Source organism: Oncorhynchus tshawytscha, linkage group LG16 (genome assembly GCF_018296145.1).
Source record: "Oncorhynchus tshawytscha isolate Ot180627B linkage group LG16, Otsh_v2.0, whole genome shotgun sequence".
NCBI lineage: Eukaryota > Metazoa > Chordata > Actinopteri > Salmoniformes > Salmonidae > Oncorhynchus > Oncorhynchus tshawytscha.
In genome coordinates this window covers 71586088-71606341 of record NC_056444.1, presented here as the reverse complement: position 1 = coordinate 71606341, position 20254 = coordinate 71586088, and the positions used below count along the sequence as shown (strand labels likewise).

Genomic DNA, 20254 nt, shown 5'->3' with positions numbered 1-20254 from the left:
AGTAGCAGTATCATATCACTGTGCATGGATATCTGGATCAAGCACGAATGAGGGTTACTATACAAATGTTTGAGACAAATTAGTGGTTGTGCTGTTCAGCAACTTCATTTTTAATCATATGGATCGCTTCATAAAGATGCCGCTGCATCACTTAAAAACTTAGGATTGATGCACATTACAACTGCTAATGAGCTGGGTAGCTATGTTTCACGGAATTTGATTTCTGTAATTAACTCACTCCCATGGTATTACGGTATGCAATACGGCTATGATATTCGTCAATATCTCTACTCCACAATATAAAAAAATTATGCCTGTCTAGAATTTGATTCCTCAATTACTGTAAATCTGGATGATAGACTTGTAATACATTTTTTTTAAAGCTTTCCACCTTGAATTGGTAGTGATTTATTATATAAAACAAGGTAATGGGAGAACTTTCCAGAAGGACAACCCTCTCTGCAGCACTCCACCAATCAGGCCTTCATCAGACCAGAGAATCGTGTGTCTCATGGTCTGAGAGTCCTTTCGGTTCCTTCTGGCCACTCTAGCATAAAGGCCTGATTGATGGAGTGCTTGCAGAGACGGTTGTTCTTCTGGAAGGTTCTCCCATCTCCACAGAGGAACTCTGGAGCTCTGTCAGAGTGACCATCGGGTTCTTGGTCACCTCCCTGACCAAGGCACTTCACCCCTGATTGCTCAGTTTGGCCAGGCGCCAGCTCTAGGAAGAGTCTTGGTGTTTCAGAACTTCTTCCATTTAAGAATGATGGAGGCCACTGTGTTCTTGGGGACCTTCAATGCTGCAGAAATGTTTTGGTACCCTTCCCCAGATTTGTATCTCGACACAATCTTGTCTCTGAGCTCTACGGACAATTCCTTCGACCTCATGGCTTGGTTTTTGCTCTGACATGCACTGTGAACTGTGGGACCTTACATAGACAGGTGTGTGCCTTTCCAAATCATGTCCAATCAATTGAATTTACCACAGGTGGACTCCAAGTTGTAGAAACATCTCGAGGATGATCAATGGAAACAGGATGCACCTGAGCTCAATTTCGAGTCTCATCGCAAAGGGTCTTAATACTTGTTATTACTATGGTACTATGGTATTTCTGTTTTTTTTATGGGGTATTGTGTGTAGACTGATGAGGAAAATGTCTTATTTAATACATTTTAGACTATGTCTGTAACGTAACAAAATGTGGAAAAATGGAAGGGGTCTGAATACTTTCCGAATGCACTGTACATGGTTAGGGATCAGTGTCTTGCTACTATCAAGAAAGATACATATTTGTATTACTACCAAATAAATGCAGAGCCAACCATCGATATACAGTAGGCCTTATTCTATGTGTTGAAAACCTGATATTCACCAGTTCAATTATTCCTTTCGTTCCCCTCACTAGAACATAACTGTAGCTCAGCAAGCACCATATCATTGGCATAGTTTAAAACAAACTAGTTTCACAAAGGTCGCTCAGCCATCCCGAAATCTGTCCTAGATTCCATTCTTTAAAAAATCTAATATATATCAACATTTGCAGACAGAAATGGGTTCATGTGTAAGCTCACTTCCTTCCCGAACAAAAGCTTCTGTGTTTAGGTGTCTGTACAGTATAGTATGTAAGTATGTCGATTAGCCTTTGGTCCCTGGGATGCTTGAGTCAGATTGCTGTGCCACAGAATCACAGCACAATGCCCCTCATTGTGAGCTTGGTGCCTGTATCGCTTTCATGCACTTGCTCTCAGCGTTGATCATTTTCAGCTGAGACAATCTGATACCTCTCCATGGTCTCCTGGACCTGCTAATAAACTTGACTTACATACAGACACACACAGACGCACACACAGACACACACACAGACACACACAGACACACACAGACAGACACACTTACGACTGCACACTCACCACGTTCACACACCACACACACACGCACACTCTTATGGATGTCAAGTCGAGCTGCCTTATATCAATGAGTCTATTATATTGCTGTATACTGTACTTTTGAGGCCACCGTAGCCAGATCATATAATGATATATACCTTACCTGCATCCTAATCCATATCTGACCTGGTTTATTGTATCTTGTGAGATCAGGTTTGTGCTTGTGACACAAACTGCACACGTATGTAAAGCTTACTATTACTATTAAACTATTAAAAGGGGGGAGGGTGTTACAAAGAATGACAAAATAAAGAAAATAACTTCTCTTATTACAATGTGTTGCTGTGAGCACCCAGTATACTGTATACTGTAGTTGACTATTGATACAATGTATGTGATGGAATCGGGTGCAAGGGCATCCCCGGGAGAGTGTAACTGTTACTACCCTTAGAGTGTAGGGTAGTAACAGTTACTGCTGCAGCACACAACTCATAAAGACAGCATCATAGGGTTTTATGGCACATGTTTTGTGGATCAATACAATCCAATCTCAGGAGTGCACAGAATCACAGTCAATATCAATCATGCTTCACTGTAGACATCATAGAGTGTACCCTCTCATGTTCTCTTAGAGGTAAGATTGAATTTGACCTTGATTTAATAATATATTCCCTTGTGCTTTTTCTGTGAATATCTGTCTCGTGAAGACGTTTACTATTGTCTGTTTACTCATCATGTACAGTATCAGTCAAAGGTTTGGACAAACCTACTCATTCCAGGGTAAAAAAAAGACACTTAGAATCATGTAGTAACCAAAAAAGTGTTAAACAAAAAACAAAAACAATTATATTTGAGAATCTTCAAAGTAGCCACCCTTTGCCTTGATGACAGCTTTGGACACTCTGGACATCCCCTCGACCAGCTTCATGAGGTAGTCACCTGGAAAGCATTTCAATTAACAGGTGTGCCTTGTTAAAAGTTCATTTGTGGAATTTCTTTCCTTCTTAATGCGTATGAGCCAAACAGTTGTGTTGTGACAAGGTAGGGGTGGTATACAGAAAGTAGCCCTATTTGGTAAAAGACCAAGTCCATATTATGACAAGAACAGCTAAATAAGCAAAGAGAAACGACAGTCCATCATTACTTTAAGACATGAAGGTCAGTCAATCCGGAGCATTTCAAGAACTTTGAAAGTTTTTTCAAGTGCAGTCGCAAAACCGATCAAGCGCTATGATGAAACTGGCTCTCATGAGGACCGCCACTGGAAAGGAAGACCTGATATTTTTGATAAGTTACTCTACCCACTTTGGGACCTCAGCCCTGCTGCCGCCAGATGTTTGTGTTATTCTGTTAATTAAGAATTAAGAATTGCTCACATTGTATATAGACTTGTTTATACTGTATTATTGACTGTATGTTTGTTTTACTCCATGTGTAACTCTGTGTCGTTGTATCTGTCGAACTGCTTTGCTTTATCTTGGCCAGGTCGCAATTATAAATGAGAACTTGTTCTCAACTTGCCTACCTGGTTAAATAAAGGTAAAATAAAATAAAAATAAATAAAAGAATCCTAATTACAAACAAATTATGAACAAATGACATGCAGTAATAAACATCTCTACATAAAAATGACAGTGGCAAATACAGTATGTTGGCAAAAAGATTGTCCCACGCAGTAGGATATTACAACAGATCCAGTAAATAGAGAAATAGTTCTAACAGCCAAAAAGTGTTTATGAGTATTATGACCACAACCAGCATCTCAAGGATTACCTCAAATTCTACTACAACCCTTTCTACTTTTGTCACCTTCATCTTTTCATATTCAACAATAAAATCGGCATTCAATGGACTAGTTGTCCACACACAGCTACTAACTACCACAGTAAATGAGACAGAAAAGTTTTTTTTTTTTTACATTTACTTACAGCAAGGAGTTCCAGAAGTATAGGTAGTAAAACAGAAGGCAGGTCCATGTTTAAACAAAGGTGAGGCCAGGCCAGACTGAGAGGCGCTCATCTATAGCTGCTACACTACTCCAATCGTAAAGGGAAAGGATCTGGGATCTCATCAGCATTCTCTGATTTCTGAAATCCGGTTTCTATTTCCGTGGCCATCCTGTCGTCCTGGAAACAATGTATAACTGAAGCAGCAGCAAAGTAAAGCCTACACACCCTGGTATAACCTGTCATGCGCTCTTTTTAGTCTTTTATACTGGCCTTATTTATTGTGATAACATAATCCATGTTATATTTGCTCAGCTAGCCTAATTCCTATTAACATTTAAATGTGTAATCTATATACATACTGAACCCTATATCGATGTATTGAAAATAAAAGACTGTGATTTTACCACTTTGACCCCAATTTCATTAAATTACAATAAAGGTAAACTAGATTGCGGGTTCATTTAGAATGTTTACACTACACCGGTATGTTAATGTTCTTTTGCCATTTTGAACTATTTCATGTGTCTGAAGGTACAAACTCTGCCTCCCCGGCAGGCCCAGAGAGCAAATCAAGTGCACTATAAGCCTACCACTGGCCAATCGGATGACTCAGATTACTGTGTCTGCGGTAACATAGCAGGTATAAGAAATCTACAGCAAAATTGATACTTTGAGATTTAAAAACATTTAAAACCATGACTGGAGAGAGACAAAGAGCTGCTTTTTTTAATGAGTGAGTTCATGTTTAAGTTCTTACTCAGCACTGTCAACACTTTGTATTCAACACTTTTATAAGCCATAAAATGCACGTTCTTCCTATTTCCACTCAGTGCTACAACAAGCACTGCAGCAGTAATGAATGAGTAGGAAAGTGTATCTATAGACTTGCGTTGTTATTATTAGTGGCTTGTGTCTTTTAATTATTGAGGAATATTTCACTTTCTCTGTTCATAGGAGTAACAACATGAATTTGTGCATGAGGCAGAAATAATGCGGTGCGACTCGAGTTTCACCATCAGCTGGAAGACGGTGTCCCTTTTTGGTCAGTGTCAGTGGAGGAAAGGGAGAGCGGAGGGCTGTTGAGAGGCTGCTGCTCTCTCCCTCCACTGACCATCCGACACAGGTACCATCAGCCCAGTAAAATAAAAAGTTAATTATTTACACTTATGCTCACTCAGCTGTGCCTCACAAGTAATACAACAATGGATCAATTGCCAACAATGCATTGGCAAGGCAATTCAAGCAAAGCCAATATGCAGTGATAATGTATTGGGCCTATAGCTAACTGCACTAACTTCATTGCTACAGTGCAGTTTTAAATTGGTTAAATGTTGCATAGCTGTTTTTTAAGCTGGTCTAAGCAGGTTGGTCCTGGTCAGTCCCTGGATGGGAGACCAGATGCTGCTGGAAGTGGTGTTGGAGGGCCAGTAGGAGGCACTCTTTCCTCTGATCTAAAAAATATCCCAATGCCCCAGTGATTGGGGACACTGCCCTGTGTAGGGTGCTGTCTTTCGGATGGGACGTTAAACGGGAGTCCTGACTCTCTGAGGTCATGAAAGATCCCATGGCACTTATCGTAAGAGTAGGGGTGTTAACCCCGGTGTCCTGGCTAAATTCCCAATCTGGCCCTCAAACCATCATGGTCACCTAATAATCCCCAGTTTACAACTGGCTCATTCATCCCCCTCCTCTCCCCTGTAACTATTCCCCAGGTCGTTGCTGCAAATGAGAACGTGTTCTCAGTCAACTTACCTGGTAAAATAACGGATGAATAAATGGTCACTCGATGGTCACTCAGTTGCAATCTGTTATTTGTTGATACAGCGTCGTCTTTATATCCTAAAATAATAATTTGGGGTATCATCTTTCCAAGGGCTCCATCTGAATTCACCCACCAACCTTCCTCTGCACTGCCACGCACTGTTTCTCAGCTAACACAATTTGATTGGCTGCTGTCTGATTCAAACTGTAATCTGTTAAATGAAGAGTTGATGAGCTGCACACTTTTTTTAATAGCATCATTTTTAATATTTGGACTTGGGGAGGGTATCAAGTCAGGTCGAGTCGAAAGGCTCAAGTCCAAGTCAAGTCACGAGCCATTGGTGTTAAAGTCAAAGTCGATTTGCAAGTCATCATATTTGTGACTCGAATCTGACTCAAGTTCAAGTCATGTGACTCGAGTCCACACCTCTGGTTAACACTGTAACTTAAAGTGGGTACAGTCTCAGTGTTCACAGTAAATGTGCGCTGGAAGTTGCACAGAATTTTCACAATGTTCAAGTTTGCTTACAGCAGACCTGATACTTGCTCAGTGCCTAAAATAATTACAGGGATCATTGCTACTGATGAATATGAAAAATAGACTGTACCATTAATGTGTATGAGAAATTGGTCGACTTCATGTCTTAAAGGTAAACTCAGCGATATGACGTAGATGTAGAAAATAAACAGAATTTCCACAACAACTAAGAGTGTTGAAGCACAGGCTCAACTTCTCAGCTGTTTTGGTGGCCTGGCTTCTACACTGTAAACAGCATGAAGCCAACCCGTGCACATGCCCAGATACTGTGTGTGACTGTCTGAGAGCGAAGTCTTGCATGTTGCTCACCTCATTATCTTCTGCGCTGCTCGTGGCAAGGTCATTTCGCTGTGTCTACCTTTAATGAAAAAGAGAATAAAGAGTAAGGTTCAAATCAAATCAAATCAAATTGTATTTGTCACATGCACCGAAACAAGTGTAGACCTTACTGTGAAATGCTTACTTACAAGCCCTTAACCAACAATGCAGTTCAAAAAATATTTACTAAATAAACTAAAGTGAACTTTACATTATTATTATTTTTTTTACAAAGTAGTCAAAAAGTAACACAAGAAAACAACATAACAATAACGAGGCTATATAGGTTAGTTGAGGTCATTTGTGAAGTGCCTATGCATAGATAAAAAACAGCGGGTAGCAGCAGTGTAAAAACAAAGGGGGGGGTCAATGTAAATAGTCCAGGTGCCCATTTGATTAATTGTTCAGCAGTCTTATGGCATGGGGGTAGGAGATGTTAAGGAGCCTTTTGGTCCTAGACTTGGTGCTCCGGTACCACTTGCCGTGAGGTAGCAGAGAGAACTGTCTATGACTTGGGTGACTGGAGTCTTTGACCATTTTTTTGGGTCTTCCTCTGACACTGTCTAGTATATAGGTCCTGGATGTCAGGAAGCTTGGCACCTCAGCTCTTTATCCTTATTGTGCATTTCCTTATTGATCTCTATAACCAGGAGTGATCGATGAGTGTTTGACTGATCAGCAGCAGCACTGTACTGCCTCAGGCTTGGCCCAGTACATCTTCCAAACAGACCTGGTTAGGGCATCATTAAAAATGGAGCGTCCAGGGTTCTGACAGGGCTCATCAGTGCCACCGTACGCCACCCTCTCACTCTCCTTCTCTCTCTCTCTCTCTCTCTTTCTAACTCTCTCCCCTCTCCCTCTTTCTCACTAGTGCCACCTTCCCCTGGTGGACCTCCTGACCTCTGCAAGCTAATGGCCCTCTCTGGGTCAGACACTTATTGACACCGCAAGCAACCTCCCTCCCTTCGTCTCTCCCTCTGCTGCTCATCCCCTGGGTGCTGACCAAAGCTTTTTTTCCACATGATGCGCTCCAATACTATCTTCACGCTACATGGCCATTCGGCCATTACTCTATCTTCATCGATCTGGGGTCAGGGATAATTGGGGTCAATTCCATTGTAATTCAGTAAATTCAAGAAGTAAAACGGAAACTTAAATGTTCCTGCTTGTAAAGCTATGAGAAAAAAATGAATTAGAACTGGAGTTTCTGTGGAATTGTCCTCAATCCTGTTTCTGTCGATATGACTTTACTGTTTTGTAAAACTTGATATGGATAGATTGATTTGCCATACAGCTAAACCCAGGTGTCGATTATTTAAGTTGCAGATTAAATGACAGATGTATCTCCTTGTGTATTAGATAGAAACGCTCACTAAACTCCAAAATAGGGTAAACGTAAATCATCTCTAATTTCCTCCATACATACCTGTATAATCCAGAGATGTTTTGTACCTAAGAATGTATCTTTTCTGTATTTTATCTAAATTGGGACAATGACTGTCTATAATTTCACACAACATATCTATACAGACGTAGGATCTTAATTTGAGACAGTTTGCTACAGCAGGAAAATAATCCTGCAGCATCAGAAAATGTGAATTATTATGTGGTTATAATTAACTGACATTTTTATAGGGGTTGATAAATGATTAGTAAAATCAAGTCTGAAATTTAAAAGTGGAAATTACAAACATTAGAAGATTTTTAAAACCTCAAATACACTAGAAGTGTTAGATGTCCTTAAAAATGGAATTAAGATCCTACATCTGGAATTAAGATCCTACATCTGTATGATATATCACTAACATGATAGCAATCAGAGAAGAACAGCGCTGAGCATAATTCATTGTATAATGCTTTCTTTAAAATGATCACATTTTCCATTTGTGAATATGTGGAACATATTGTAAACGTATGCGGTTGAATTGCCAACAGTATGAGATACTGCGTGAGACACAGTACAGTGACACTGCGTTTCCATTCATAGACAGGAAGAGATAAACATCAAATCTAATTTTATTTGTTAGTTGTGCCGAATACAACCTTATCGTGAAATGCTTACTTTCTTTTGGACCTAGACTTGGTGCTCCAGTACTGCTTGCCCTGCGTTATCAGAGAGAACAGTGCATGACTTGGGTGACTGGAATCTTTTACCATTGTTGGGGCCTTCCTCTGACACCGCCTAGTATATAGGTCCTGGATGGCAGGAAGCTTGGCCTCAGTGATATACATGACCTAAATATTCCCAATTTACCGTAAGAGCATAATTGGAACAGGGTGCCACAAACGCCCATATACAAAGCAGAGTCATGAGCGACTGTCTGTCCGTGGGCTACTTCAACAATCAGTCAAACACAGTCCTCAAGGTCATAACCCTGAAGCAGAACAGTGACTGATAGCAGGTAGCGAGTGGCTTTAATAACATACTGTGGCTTATGTATTGATGAGCTCTATAGGGAATTGTTAGGTTTTGTATGATCAATGTATCTCAATAGGCTCAGGCCTGGTTTGTAACAAGTATATTCATAGTACAACTTCTCAGTGTATTCACGAGTAATGAAAGAGTTGGTTTAGAATTTATCTTCAAAACGGTTTCTGTCCGTTGGGAATTGCCCTTTTTAGGTGTGAAGTATAGAATCTGAGATGGGATCAGACAACAACATAAAAGTTGATCTCAATGCTACTGTAACTATACACTATACAGTATCTACACACTATAACTCCCCAATGTAATGATGCATGATACTGTATCTCTAGAGTATAGGAATTGGAACAAACATGACTATAATGTAACTACTATTATTTCATTCATATTTGAAACTGCAAAACGTACACTTGTCATTATCACGGTTCCCCATTAGGATCTGTTTCTGGAAATACCTATTTAGATCAAATGCAGAAATTATTTATTTCACCTTTATTTTAAAAGAGAGTCATACTGAGATCAAGGTCTCTTTTACAGATGAGCCCTGAATTACAGAAATGACAGAAAATACACATCAATACACTTTTTCAAGCAGAAGTTGACAACCTGATATGGTGCAATACACAGATCGTAATGTTGTCTGTAAATGTGGTAATTAGGAGCATACAGCGTGTGGGCGTTTCTGTTATTTTCATGTATGTACTATCAGTGTAGCGCCTTTGTTTTTTTGAGGATGCATGACCTCACACAAAGAACCATAAATGTTATTCATATTTGGATAGGCCTATTGTTCAAGTCATTTACATCATGCCAAGGGGACAAATGTAACTTTTTATATTTGCTATAATAATACTGTTTTTCAATGCCACAATACATGAATTCTTATCTAACACCACCCCCATTCAATCCAATCAGCACAATAAACCTATGAACTCTTATTATGTTCACGTCTTGGGCTTGACTGGAGAAAGGTGTTCAATTCCCAGCTACCTCCACTCAACAATGAGCCCCAAGGTGCAATCAAGAAAAGGCTTAGAAATGGAGATAATGGAGAACACAATGTTTTGTCATGGACTAGGTCAGTCTCTGTCTTGTGTTGTGGGATACCCCATTTCATATGCATGATGGGACATAACAAAGCAAAATAAAAGGGCATGTTAGCATTATAAAAGGCGAGAGGAGAACCCTGGAACCACCAGTTGGAGATACCAGAAGGCTGTGCAGTGAAGGATTGTGGCTGTTGGTGAGTAGCAAAACGCCTAGATACTTTAAAGTTTTTTTGTGTGCATATTTTATGTAAAACATTTCTGTTTACTTTTTAAAGTCCATGGTTACTTACATTGGGTCAAAAGCTACATCTACTCAAAGATATGTGATTGGTTTGTTAAAATCAATGACCTTATTACATTAATTCTATCTGTCAAGTTATTGAATTTTACATGTGAAATTTTGTTTAAACTACACTGAATACTTTCTAAGGGAAAATAACAAGTTTGAAGAGATACAGGATGTCGTCTTCGATCATCTCAGTGGTCCTAACACGGGATGGGATGTATCTCATGTAAAAATCACATAATTGAGGATACCAGAAACATACTTTGATCTCTCAGAAGCTGTGTGGGATTTTGTCTTGAGATAAAACAATCCCTAGGACATCTATGTAGGCTAGAAACACTGATATGTAATTATTGGGGATTTCTCTAATCAAATTCAATGTGTTTCCATGTTTCAAGTGAAGTAAACATGGAACAGTTGACATGGTCTGCAGTGCTGCTCCTACTGGCTCTCTCAGTCAGAGGTAGGTTACTACTAGATCAAACTTGGATATTTAAAAAATACTTGTAATAGGCCATATTATGTGTGTAAACAGTACAAATATGCCTTGAATTCTAGGAGGATGAATAAAATCCCAGTATGGTTTGGGGCAGAGTAAAAACAGTCAACTCTGAAAGGTAGATGCTTCTGTATGCTGCGGCCTGTACACTTGTTTGTGTGCCTGTTTGTGTGCCTGTTTGCGTGCTGGCTGTAGAGATGGAAACAAAGACAGTTAAAGGAGCAATGATTAGCCTAAGTCTGGCCCTGAATACCCATTGTATGTTACAGCATATCCTCCTCCTCACGGGTGTCAGGCCCAGGATCCTATGACATTTGAAGTCCCTACAGTCCAGGTTACATGATTGGACAAACATTGTTACAATATGTAATAGCATGTGAAGTTAAGCCACGTGAAACCAGTAGCACACTAGAAACACATACCGTGTGACTCTGTCGACAGCTAAAAGTACATTGTTGATGCTTTATAACAGTATGACAATTTACAGTACGCTGCCAATATCCAGCTGGTTAGTATTTGTTTGTAAATAATGAGCACAGCTTACAACTGTTTCAGAATTAACATTGTTTTTCTAATATTGGCCACAGAGCCCTGAAGAGCATCAGGCCTCGAACATTCCTTTTTCAGCCATCTGTTCAATTAGTGTATCCACAACGGTTTTTAATGAACACTGTAAAAAATATTGTGCTAGTTCCACTTTTAAAAATGGGCAACTTTTTGCATCAGCTTTTTGAGAATTTCCAACATGGTGTATTTTTACGTATAATATATTTCACTTTTAGGGTTTCACAAACACTAATATATAAAGTCCAGCAAAAAACAATGGCTACGATCCAAATTAATTTGAGCAAATCCAGAACTGTCATTGTACATTAGATCTACTTAATCTTTCTGATTATGTAGTTACTTTCATTGATTTTGTCTTAGTGTTAAACATGGCTTTATGAACTTCATCGCTCAACATTTTCATCCACTTTAGCAGGAATTTGTTCCACTAGCACTAACTAGCTTGATGTATTTGCCTCTGTCAAGAGCGACTCACATGATCTTATTAATGGTGAGAATGGGTGCTCTCATCATTTAACGTCAATTTGCCAGACAGTTTTGATATCCATTCATCATGATCCATTACACCTCATAGCATAACAAACTGTTTGATACTAATATAGAAATGAGCTTTTCATTCTTCAAACATGCGTACAACATTGTGTAAAAGTATCGTAAAGTTAAAAAAATACAAAAAATACCCACAATCCTCTGAAAACAGAGCCACATGGCAAGTTGTTGGAAGAACTTAAAATTCTTAAATGGCAAGGAAATATCATGAACATGTATATTAAACACAAATTTCCTTGTAGTTGTTTTTACACACAAATAGTTGTTTAGATTATGCATTTATCTTATGTTGAATCAAACATTTTCGTTACAGGTGAAGTGAAGTAAAGTAATATATTCAATTATATTCACATAAAGATGACAACTACATTATTTATGTCAAAATAATTATATTTTCAAGTATAATTTACTAACCACCTGAATAATTTTGTATGCACAATGCACATGTAGGAATTCAGATTACTAATTCAGATTAATAACAAACTGTCCTCTCAATCTAATCCACAGAGACATTTACACAGAGAATCATCGGAGGACAAGAAGTCGAACGGTATTCTATCAAGTACCAGGCATCTATACAGTACAACAGGAACCACTACTGTGGAGCCACCCTCATTCGGCCCCAGTGGGTGGTGTCTGCTGCCCACTGCTGGAGACCGTGAGTACTGACTACAATTATGGGATAGTAGTGTCACAGTTGAAGGGAATAGAATGTGGTCAACTCTATCCTATTGCATAAAACAATGAACAGATGCTTGAAGCTAACAGTCAATTACATCAAAAAATGTAAGGGCCAGCTCGCACTTGAATGAGTAAATGTTTTGGGGGTGGGGAGTAGTAGTGTATCATGTTGTAGGTTGTAACAATTCTATTTGCATCCTCTCCAATTCCCCTGGACATAGTTCTTACTAGATTGGATCATGTCTGTTCCTCCTCAGGGCCCAGCTGATCCAGGTGGTTTTGAGTGAGCACAGTCTGGTCGAGGAAGAAGGCTTCGAGCAAGTGTTCAACATCTCCAAGATCTTGGTCCACTATAGCTACAACTACAAGACTTTCAACAACGACATCATGCTCATCAAGGTAAGAGACTTTCCATTCCATCACCATGAGGTAGAGACATGCAGTGTTTCAATGCCCATACAGGCATACCACTTACAATGAAGCTTGGGAAAGTGGTATGCTAGTGTAGATATTGGAACCTCTCTATGTTGTTAATGTGTTTCAATATTTCAGTTAGTCTAATCACCGCATAACTTCAGATACTGCTGCAGCTTAGACGTTGTACCATAACATTGACTCGGCCCCCTTTGATCCCTTCTCTCTGATTGGTCAGCATCTGATTGTGTGCCTCCTGATTGGTCAGCAGCATCTGATGTTGTGCCTTTTTTGTGGTTGGGTGTGTTCCAGCTCAGTGAGCCAGCCAAGCTCAATGCCTACGTTCAGCCTGCCCCACTGCCAGAAGACGACACCCCTGCTCTCCCAGGGTACACCACCTGTACGGTGAGCGGCTGGGGTGTCACGCGTATCTACAGCTACTTCCTGTCCCCTGTGCTGCGTGCTGTGGATGTGCAGACCATTCCTTACTGCCACCAATACTACTACTGGAGGATCACAGACAACATGATGTGTGCTGGGTCTCGCTTTGGTGGCAAGGACTCCTGTCAGGTAGAGACTAGCCTAATCTTGGCTCCCAGAATCAAATATTATTTTCTTAACCTTTATTTAACCAGGGAACAATGCTGAGACCACTCTTTAAAAAGAGGGTTCCAAAAGGGTTATGTGTCTGTCCCCATATGAGAATCCTTTTTGGTTCCAAGTAGAACCCTTTTTGGTTCCAGGTAGAACCCTTTTGGGTTTCATTAGGAACTCTCTATGGAAAGGGTTCTGCATGGAACGCAAAAAGGTTCCACCTGGAACCAAAAGAGTTCTACCTGGAACCAAAAAGGTTTTTTCAAAGGGTTCTCCTATGGGGACAGGCTAAGAACCATTTTAGGTTCTAGATAGCCCAACATGAAATGATCAATACACATCAATTACACAATACATGACAGGCAAACACAAAACATGAAAAGCAGAACACATCTGTCACAAGAGCCTAGGTATAGACTGCTATGAATAATAGAGGGTGTGGGCCTTTAAAACAGGGCCAGAGCCAATGGGATAGATTTAATTTGGAATATGGAAATGTATAGTATGGGTTTCAGATAAGGGACATCAGATGCTGATCCCCAGATCACAGGACATTCTTAAAAACCACAACAACAGCATTTCAATGACAGAAGAAAGTGACAAAATAAAATAAAATATCACAATTTAGTTGTAGAATAGAAAAACAGACACAAAACAGTGTTCTGTAAAATGTGTGGTAACTAACATGAAATTTGCCAGATACAAGTGGTGTATTCACACTTTATATCCCTAACAAAAGGACCAGAGCTTTTGTTCATCATTGTGTCTTTTGTGTTATTGTACTACAGGGCGACTCGGGCGGACCCCTTATCTGCAATGGAAACTTGGAAGGCATCGTCTCATGGGGAATCAGCTGTGCCAACCCTTACTTCCCAGGAGTCTACACTCAAGTCAGAATGTATGTCAGATGGATCGACTGGATCATCAACAGTGACAACCCCAACAACTGAATCAAGACCAATGTCCAGGAAGGGTAGCGCACCCAGGGAAGAGAACAGTTCCACAATGAATTGAATAGAAGGATATAAATCACCATGAGGTCAAATAAAATACTACACTATTCCACTCCTGCTTGTCACAGTTTTAAACCATATGAACAAGAGCAGTGGCTGAGGCATCACATTAGCTGTGAGTAGAGGGCCAACATAGAGGAAATATTAGGGGAAGTAGCACAGAGATCCTACAGTATGTCATTCTGTGTGGAATAGCAATAAACCACAATTTTAATTACTTTACGTGTATAAGGTATGTATATTTTGGGGTCAATGAAAAGTGGATGGGAAGTAGGAATATGGAAAGACATATTCATATTCTGTTCCATGTTTCTGAGGAGAGAGGTGAAAGGAAATAGTTAGTCTCTGATAAGGCAGGACAGCTGCGGAACTGCGGAGGAGTGAGGAATGCGTCTCGAGGTCAAATCAACAGATGAAGTGAGAAGAAACCTCTGGGAGGGGTGCCAGAGTGGCCCACCACAATGTCTTTCCTACTGTAGTACTTTTAAAATGTATTTTACCTTTATTTAACTAGGCAAGTCAGTTAAGAACAAATTCTTATTTACAATGACAGCCTAGGAACAGTGGGTTAACTGCCTTGTTCAAGGGCAGAACAACAGATTTTTACCTTGTCAGCTCGGGGATTCAATCCAGCAACCTTTTGGTTACTGGCCCAACGCTCTAACCACTAGGCTACCTACCACCCCAGGTAGAATAAAGTTAAATAAAGTTTTAAAAAATATATATGTGCTTGTGTAATCATGCCTTGTCTTTGGAGCTGTATGACCTAGTGGGTGAATAAACTTGGTATGAGCTTTTTCTAGTTGTCCGTTTGAGTTTTTACCCAGTTTGTTACAGTTTTACCCTCACTGCACATACATGTATCAATCATAATTGACTAGTTATAAAGATTTGGTACAAGACTGCAGGTATAATCAATAATGCATTATGATGCATGATTTTGCATAATGGATTGTAAGACTTGTCATAAGCATACGAATGAGCCATTATAATTTAAGTAACCTCTGTTTAAAAGGAAAGTCATTAGCCAGAGTAAAGTAATTATAAAGTTTGGGGTCAATTCCATTTAAAATCAGTACATTCAGGAAGTAGGAATTGCCCCCCAACCCTATATGGTAATGATCTCTTTAAAAGTCATTACACACGCTAGGCTTCCCCTAAAGAGTGGGCCAGTGCCCCTCCCACCCAGACCATGTGTGAGCTGTGGGGCTCTTAAAAACCTGTTTGTTGGGTACAGCTTTCAACCCATCCACTCTCTATTTTCACCTTTTATCTCTCCTTTTCTCTCTCAACAGACACTTACAAAGAAAGGGTTGGTATGACAGACTTCAGGATTGGTGAGTTAAGGGTAGACGGAGCAGACACAGAAGCCAGGAATCACTCGAGTGAAGAGGAAAATGAGGATTGGATTAAACCTCTTATTCACCAGTCCCAGGGGGCTAAAGAGTTTGCCTACTGCCCCTACAGTAAGTTCCGGGTGGGGGCAGCCCTGTTGGCACATGATGGGACAGTTTTTACAGGTGAGGGGCTTTCAAATAATATAATAATAGTATAATATAAGAATAAGAATACATGGGTTGGGGGCTGATAAAAATGCTTCAATTTATTTATTTAGTATTTTGAATACTGCCGTAACTCTTCAGGTGGCTTAAAATAACTACAGTCATGATAATGTATAACAATGTTATGCACCATGGAATAAAGAACATTTAATGGTATTCTGTTAAGGAATGGAAATAGAAAAATAACATAGCAACAGAGAGATAAATTATTTAAAAAATATAATAACTTTGAACATCCTTTGATGTTATAAAGTTTATTCACAGGCCAGAGGATAAAGTCAGACAGGCCAGGGGATAGAGTCAGACAGGCCAGAGGATAAATTAGACAGGCCAGAGGATAAATTAGACAGGCAAGAGGATAAAGTCAGACAGACAAGAGGATAAAGTCAGACAGGCAAGAGGATAAAGTCAGACAGGCAAGAGGATAAAGTCAGACAGGCCAGAGGATAAAGTCAGACAGGCAAGAGGATAGAGTCAGACAGGCCAGAGGATAAATTAGACAGGCCAGAGGATAAATTAGACAGGCAAGAGGATAAAGTCAGACAGACAAGAGGATAAAGTCAGACAGGCAAGAGGATAAAGTCAGACAGGCAAGAGGATAAAGTCAGACAGGCAAGAGGATAAAGTCAGACAGGCCAGAGGATAATGTCAGACAGGCCAGAGGATAAAGTCAGACAGGCCAGTGTATAAACTCAGACAGGCCAGAGGATAAAGTCAGACCGGCCAGTGTATAAAGTCAGACAGGCAAGTGGATAAAGTCAGACAGGCCAGAGGATAAAGTCAGACAGGCCTGAGGATAAAGTCAGACAGGCCAGAGGATTAAGTCAGACAGGCCAGAGGATAAAGTCAGACAGGCCAGAGGATAAAGTCAGACAGGCAAGAGGATAAAGTCAGACAGGCCAGAGGATAAAGTCAGACAGGCCAGAGGATAAACTCAGACAGGCCAGAGGATAAAGTCAGACCGGCCAGTGTATAAAGTCAGACAGGCAAGTGGATAAAGTCAGACAGGCCAGAGGATTAAGTCAGACAGGCCAGAGGATAAAGTCAGACAGGCCAGTGGATAAAGTCAGACAGGCCAGTAAATAAAGTCAGACATGGCAGAGGATAAAGTCATACAGGCCAGTGGATACAAACAGGATCTTTCTGATTCCTTATTGGTTATGTCTGTTCTGTTGTGTCTGTTCTGCTTGAAGTCACAACCCAGACATTTTAAAGATGTCGATTTTAGGTAGATTTTCTACATTCCTGTTCGGTGCAGGTCATATGAGACATGAATATATGTGACACTAAGATTGCCCTTAGAAGCATCAAATTGAACCCTCTGAGTGTGAGTCAAGAATGATAATTGAGAGTCATTTATTTTATAGTTTTATTAAATGAAAAAATGTGTTCTGTTTTTAATGTGATGCCCTCTTACAAATGCAGAACTTTTCTTAACAGGATGCAATGTAGAAAATGCTAGCTACAACCTTGGCCTCTGTGCAGAGAGGACCGCTATTGCAAAAGCTGTTTCCGGGGGATACAGAAGTTTTAAGGCTATTGCCATTGCCAGGTACATACTTTTTTAAACTTTGCCTTGTTTCTGAGTAAACAACAGTCAGTTGATCGATGATGTCTGAATCCCAAAAAAGTATTGATTCAGTCATCCTGTTGATTTCATCAAGTTAAGATTAGTACATACAATTATTAATGACCCCATCATAGAGTTCATTGGGTTTTGCTTCCCCTCAGAGTATGTCGATGGTTATAAACCATTCTACTATCAAAGTCATGCTGATATAAACAGTAATTTGGGGTATGTCTTAGTCTTCCTGAAATGTTCGGTAGATAATTAATAGAGAAAATACAAAAAAAGTTGTCATTTCTGCACAACTATACTATTATGGTCAACACTAACTATATGGGTGCACACAGTACTAAAAATGACCATTGAGGGTAATGTTGTTAATGACATGATTGATTTTGTAGTGACCTGGAAGACCAGTTCATCTCACCATGTGGAGGTTGCAGACAGTTCATGAGAGAGGTACATAAATGATTTATACAACTTAGATATGTGAATGAGTGCATTGATAATGGAACAAAGGTCTGATCCAGGAAAGCAACATGTTGTTTGAAAATCAAAGGTACATCACACAGCCTGAACCAGTACCTGGACATGAGGAGACAAGGTCTCTGACGCCCAGGATCCTTCAGTTGAAAGTCCCATTAACCAGCTCTGCAAACGTTATAACGTCAAAATATGTTCACTACCACAAAAACATGCAGTTTCACAGAACAGCTATCGTCATTACTGCCGTTACGCTCGGTCTGTACTTCCAGAAAAGGTCTAAGTCTCCTCAAACCCAGGTACTGGTTCACACACAGCCATGCATCTATAATGGAAAAATCTCAAATAATCTAATTTCCCTTTTCTTTGGAGTTTGGTGATCATTGGTCTGTCTACCTATCCAAGCCTGATGGTTCTTACAAGGAAATGACTATAGAAGACCTGCTTCCTGTGTCCTTTGGGCCCGAAGACCTGAAGAAAAAGAGATTGTTCACCACAGAGAATGGGTCATAATAGTATTCACAAGACAAGAGGCAAAACCAGAATCGTTCATAACAGCATTACAGGTCCGTGAAATGTTAGACTGCTGGGCTGGATAATGGGCTGATTTGCCAGCCATTAGGACTATACAATTTATTAGTTGAATAATGTCATTGGATATTATTTTTCTTCTGTCTGTACCTTTGAAATTATGAAAATTGGTCTCAATGTGTTTTCTAACAATTGTTTGAAATGCAGTAAATTACATCAAACGATATTAAGCTACACAGCTCATAATCACATTAGTATGCGAGTGCTTGTTTGAAGTATGAAGTATCAATGTTGAAAATGCATTTTGATGTATTTCTCATTAATATTACAATATTTTAGGACATTTGTGTACAGTTTTGATTGTGTTTAGGCCTATTTGCGTCATTTGCTGACACCAATAACATTGTCATTGTCTCTTTAATTCTAAAAACAGGTCAAGTAAAAAATAAAAGGTCATGTGACACTAAGAAGCACGTTCTCTGTGACTGTTCCAGTTTGTTTACATAACTATTCGTCCTTGTGTTGTGTAACGTTGGGAAGGTAGTTTCCTGTTTGGGAGTGGAATGGTATCAAGCGCATGAAGCGAGACGGTGAATGGTGGTTGGAAGAGCGCGCTTGTTTGAAATGGAAAAGCGTAGCGCTAGCTTTTGATAAAGAAGAACATCAAGACGAAGCAGCTGCTTTATAAGTGGTATTCAGTGTTGAGTAGTTGATCTAGAAGTGTTGGAGAGACTACAGAAAGATAGGGAGGGTGTTAATCCATCTGATTTGTTTAGAGACATCTGGATTTTATTTATTTTATGTTTATTTATTTAACCTTTATGACGGCCAAACACGGACGACGCTGGGCCAATTGCACGCTGCCTCATGGGGCCCCTAATCACAGCCGGATGTGATACAGCCTGGATTTGAACCAGGGACTGTAGTGACACCTCTTGCACTGAGATGCAGTGCCTTACTCGGGAGCCCACTGCACCACAGGATTTTGTGGTCATTTGCACAGATGGTTCAAAAGATCCAAGGACATGACATACTGTGTCAGCATTTGTAGTGCAGGAGTGTGGGGTGGCAGTCAGGAAACGTATTACAGATCATCTGTATGTATATACGACAGAGCCGATGGCCATACTGTTGGCCTTGCAGTTGGTGGAGGAAGTCAAGCCAGAGAGAGTAGTTATTTGCTCTGATTCATGTGCAGTGTTGATGAGTCTCCAGTCCTTTATATCACGTAGCAGACAAGACCTGCTTTATGAGGTGCTACAAACCCATGGCTGGATTAGACAGATGGGTATACAGATAAGATTTACTTGAATCCCAGCCCATTTAGGGGTTGGAGGGGAACGAGGCAGTTGATGTACTGACTAAACAAGCACTTAGTAGTGGGGATGTTGTAGTTTCAATGAGCAAGGCAGAGGCAAAAAGCCTGACATGGACAGTGATGGTGCAGAGATGGCAGGAGCAGTGGATACTAAGGACTGGCATTTATTTCAAGTACAGAGTAAAGTCGGAGAGGAGGATGGCAGGAAGGGACAGAAGAGAGGAGGCTATTTTTACAAGATTAAGGGTGAGACACAGCCAGTT

The 20254-nt window shown here is 40.1% G+C and overlaps 2 protein-coding genes across 2 annotated transcripts; both read left to right on the top strand.

Annotated features, from left to right (window-relative positions):
* Positions 1-10082: 10082 nt before the first annotated feature.
* On the top strand, positions 10083-14747 carry LOC112216618 (trypsin I-P1-like). Its single transcript, XM_024376604.1, has 6 exons — positions 10083-10121; positions 10612-10676; positions 12336-12486; positions 12767-12908; positions 13236-13493; positions 14306-14747. The coding sequence occupies exons 2-6, from the start codon at positions 10622-10624 to the stop codon at positions 14465-14467; spliced, it is 768 nt and encodes a 255-aa protein (XP_024232372.1). The 5' UTR covers positions 10083-10121; positions 10612-10621; the 3' UTR covers positions 14468-14747.
* A 960-nt stretch (positions 14748-15707) lies between these two features.
* Positions 15708-19146, top strand: LOC112216617 (cytidine deaminase-like). Its single transcript, XM_024376603.2, has 4 exons — positions 15708-16050; positions 17533-17644; positions 18061-18118; positions 18515-19146. The coding sequence occupies exons 1-4, from the start codon at positions 15849-15851 to the stop codon at positions 18653-18655; spliced, it is 513 nt and encodes a 170-aa protein (XP_024232371.1). The 5' UTR covers positions 15708-15848; the 3' UTR covers positions 18656-19146.
* The last annotated feature ends 1108 nt before the right edge of the window (positions 19147-20254 follow it).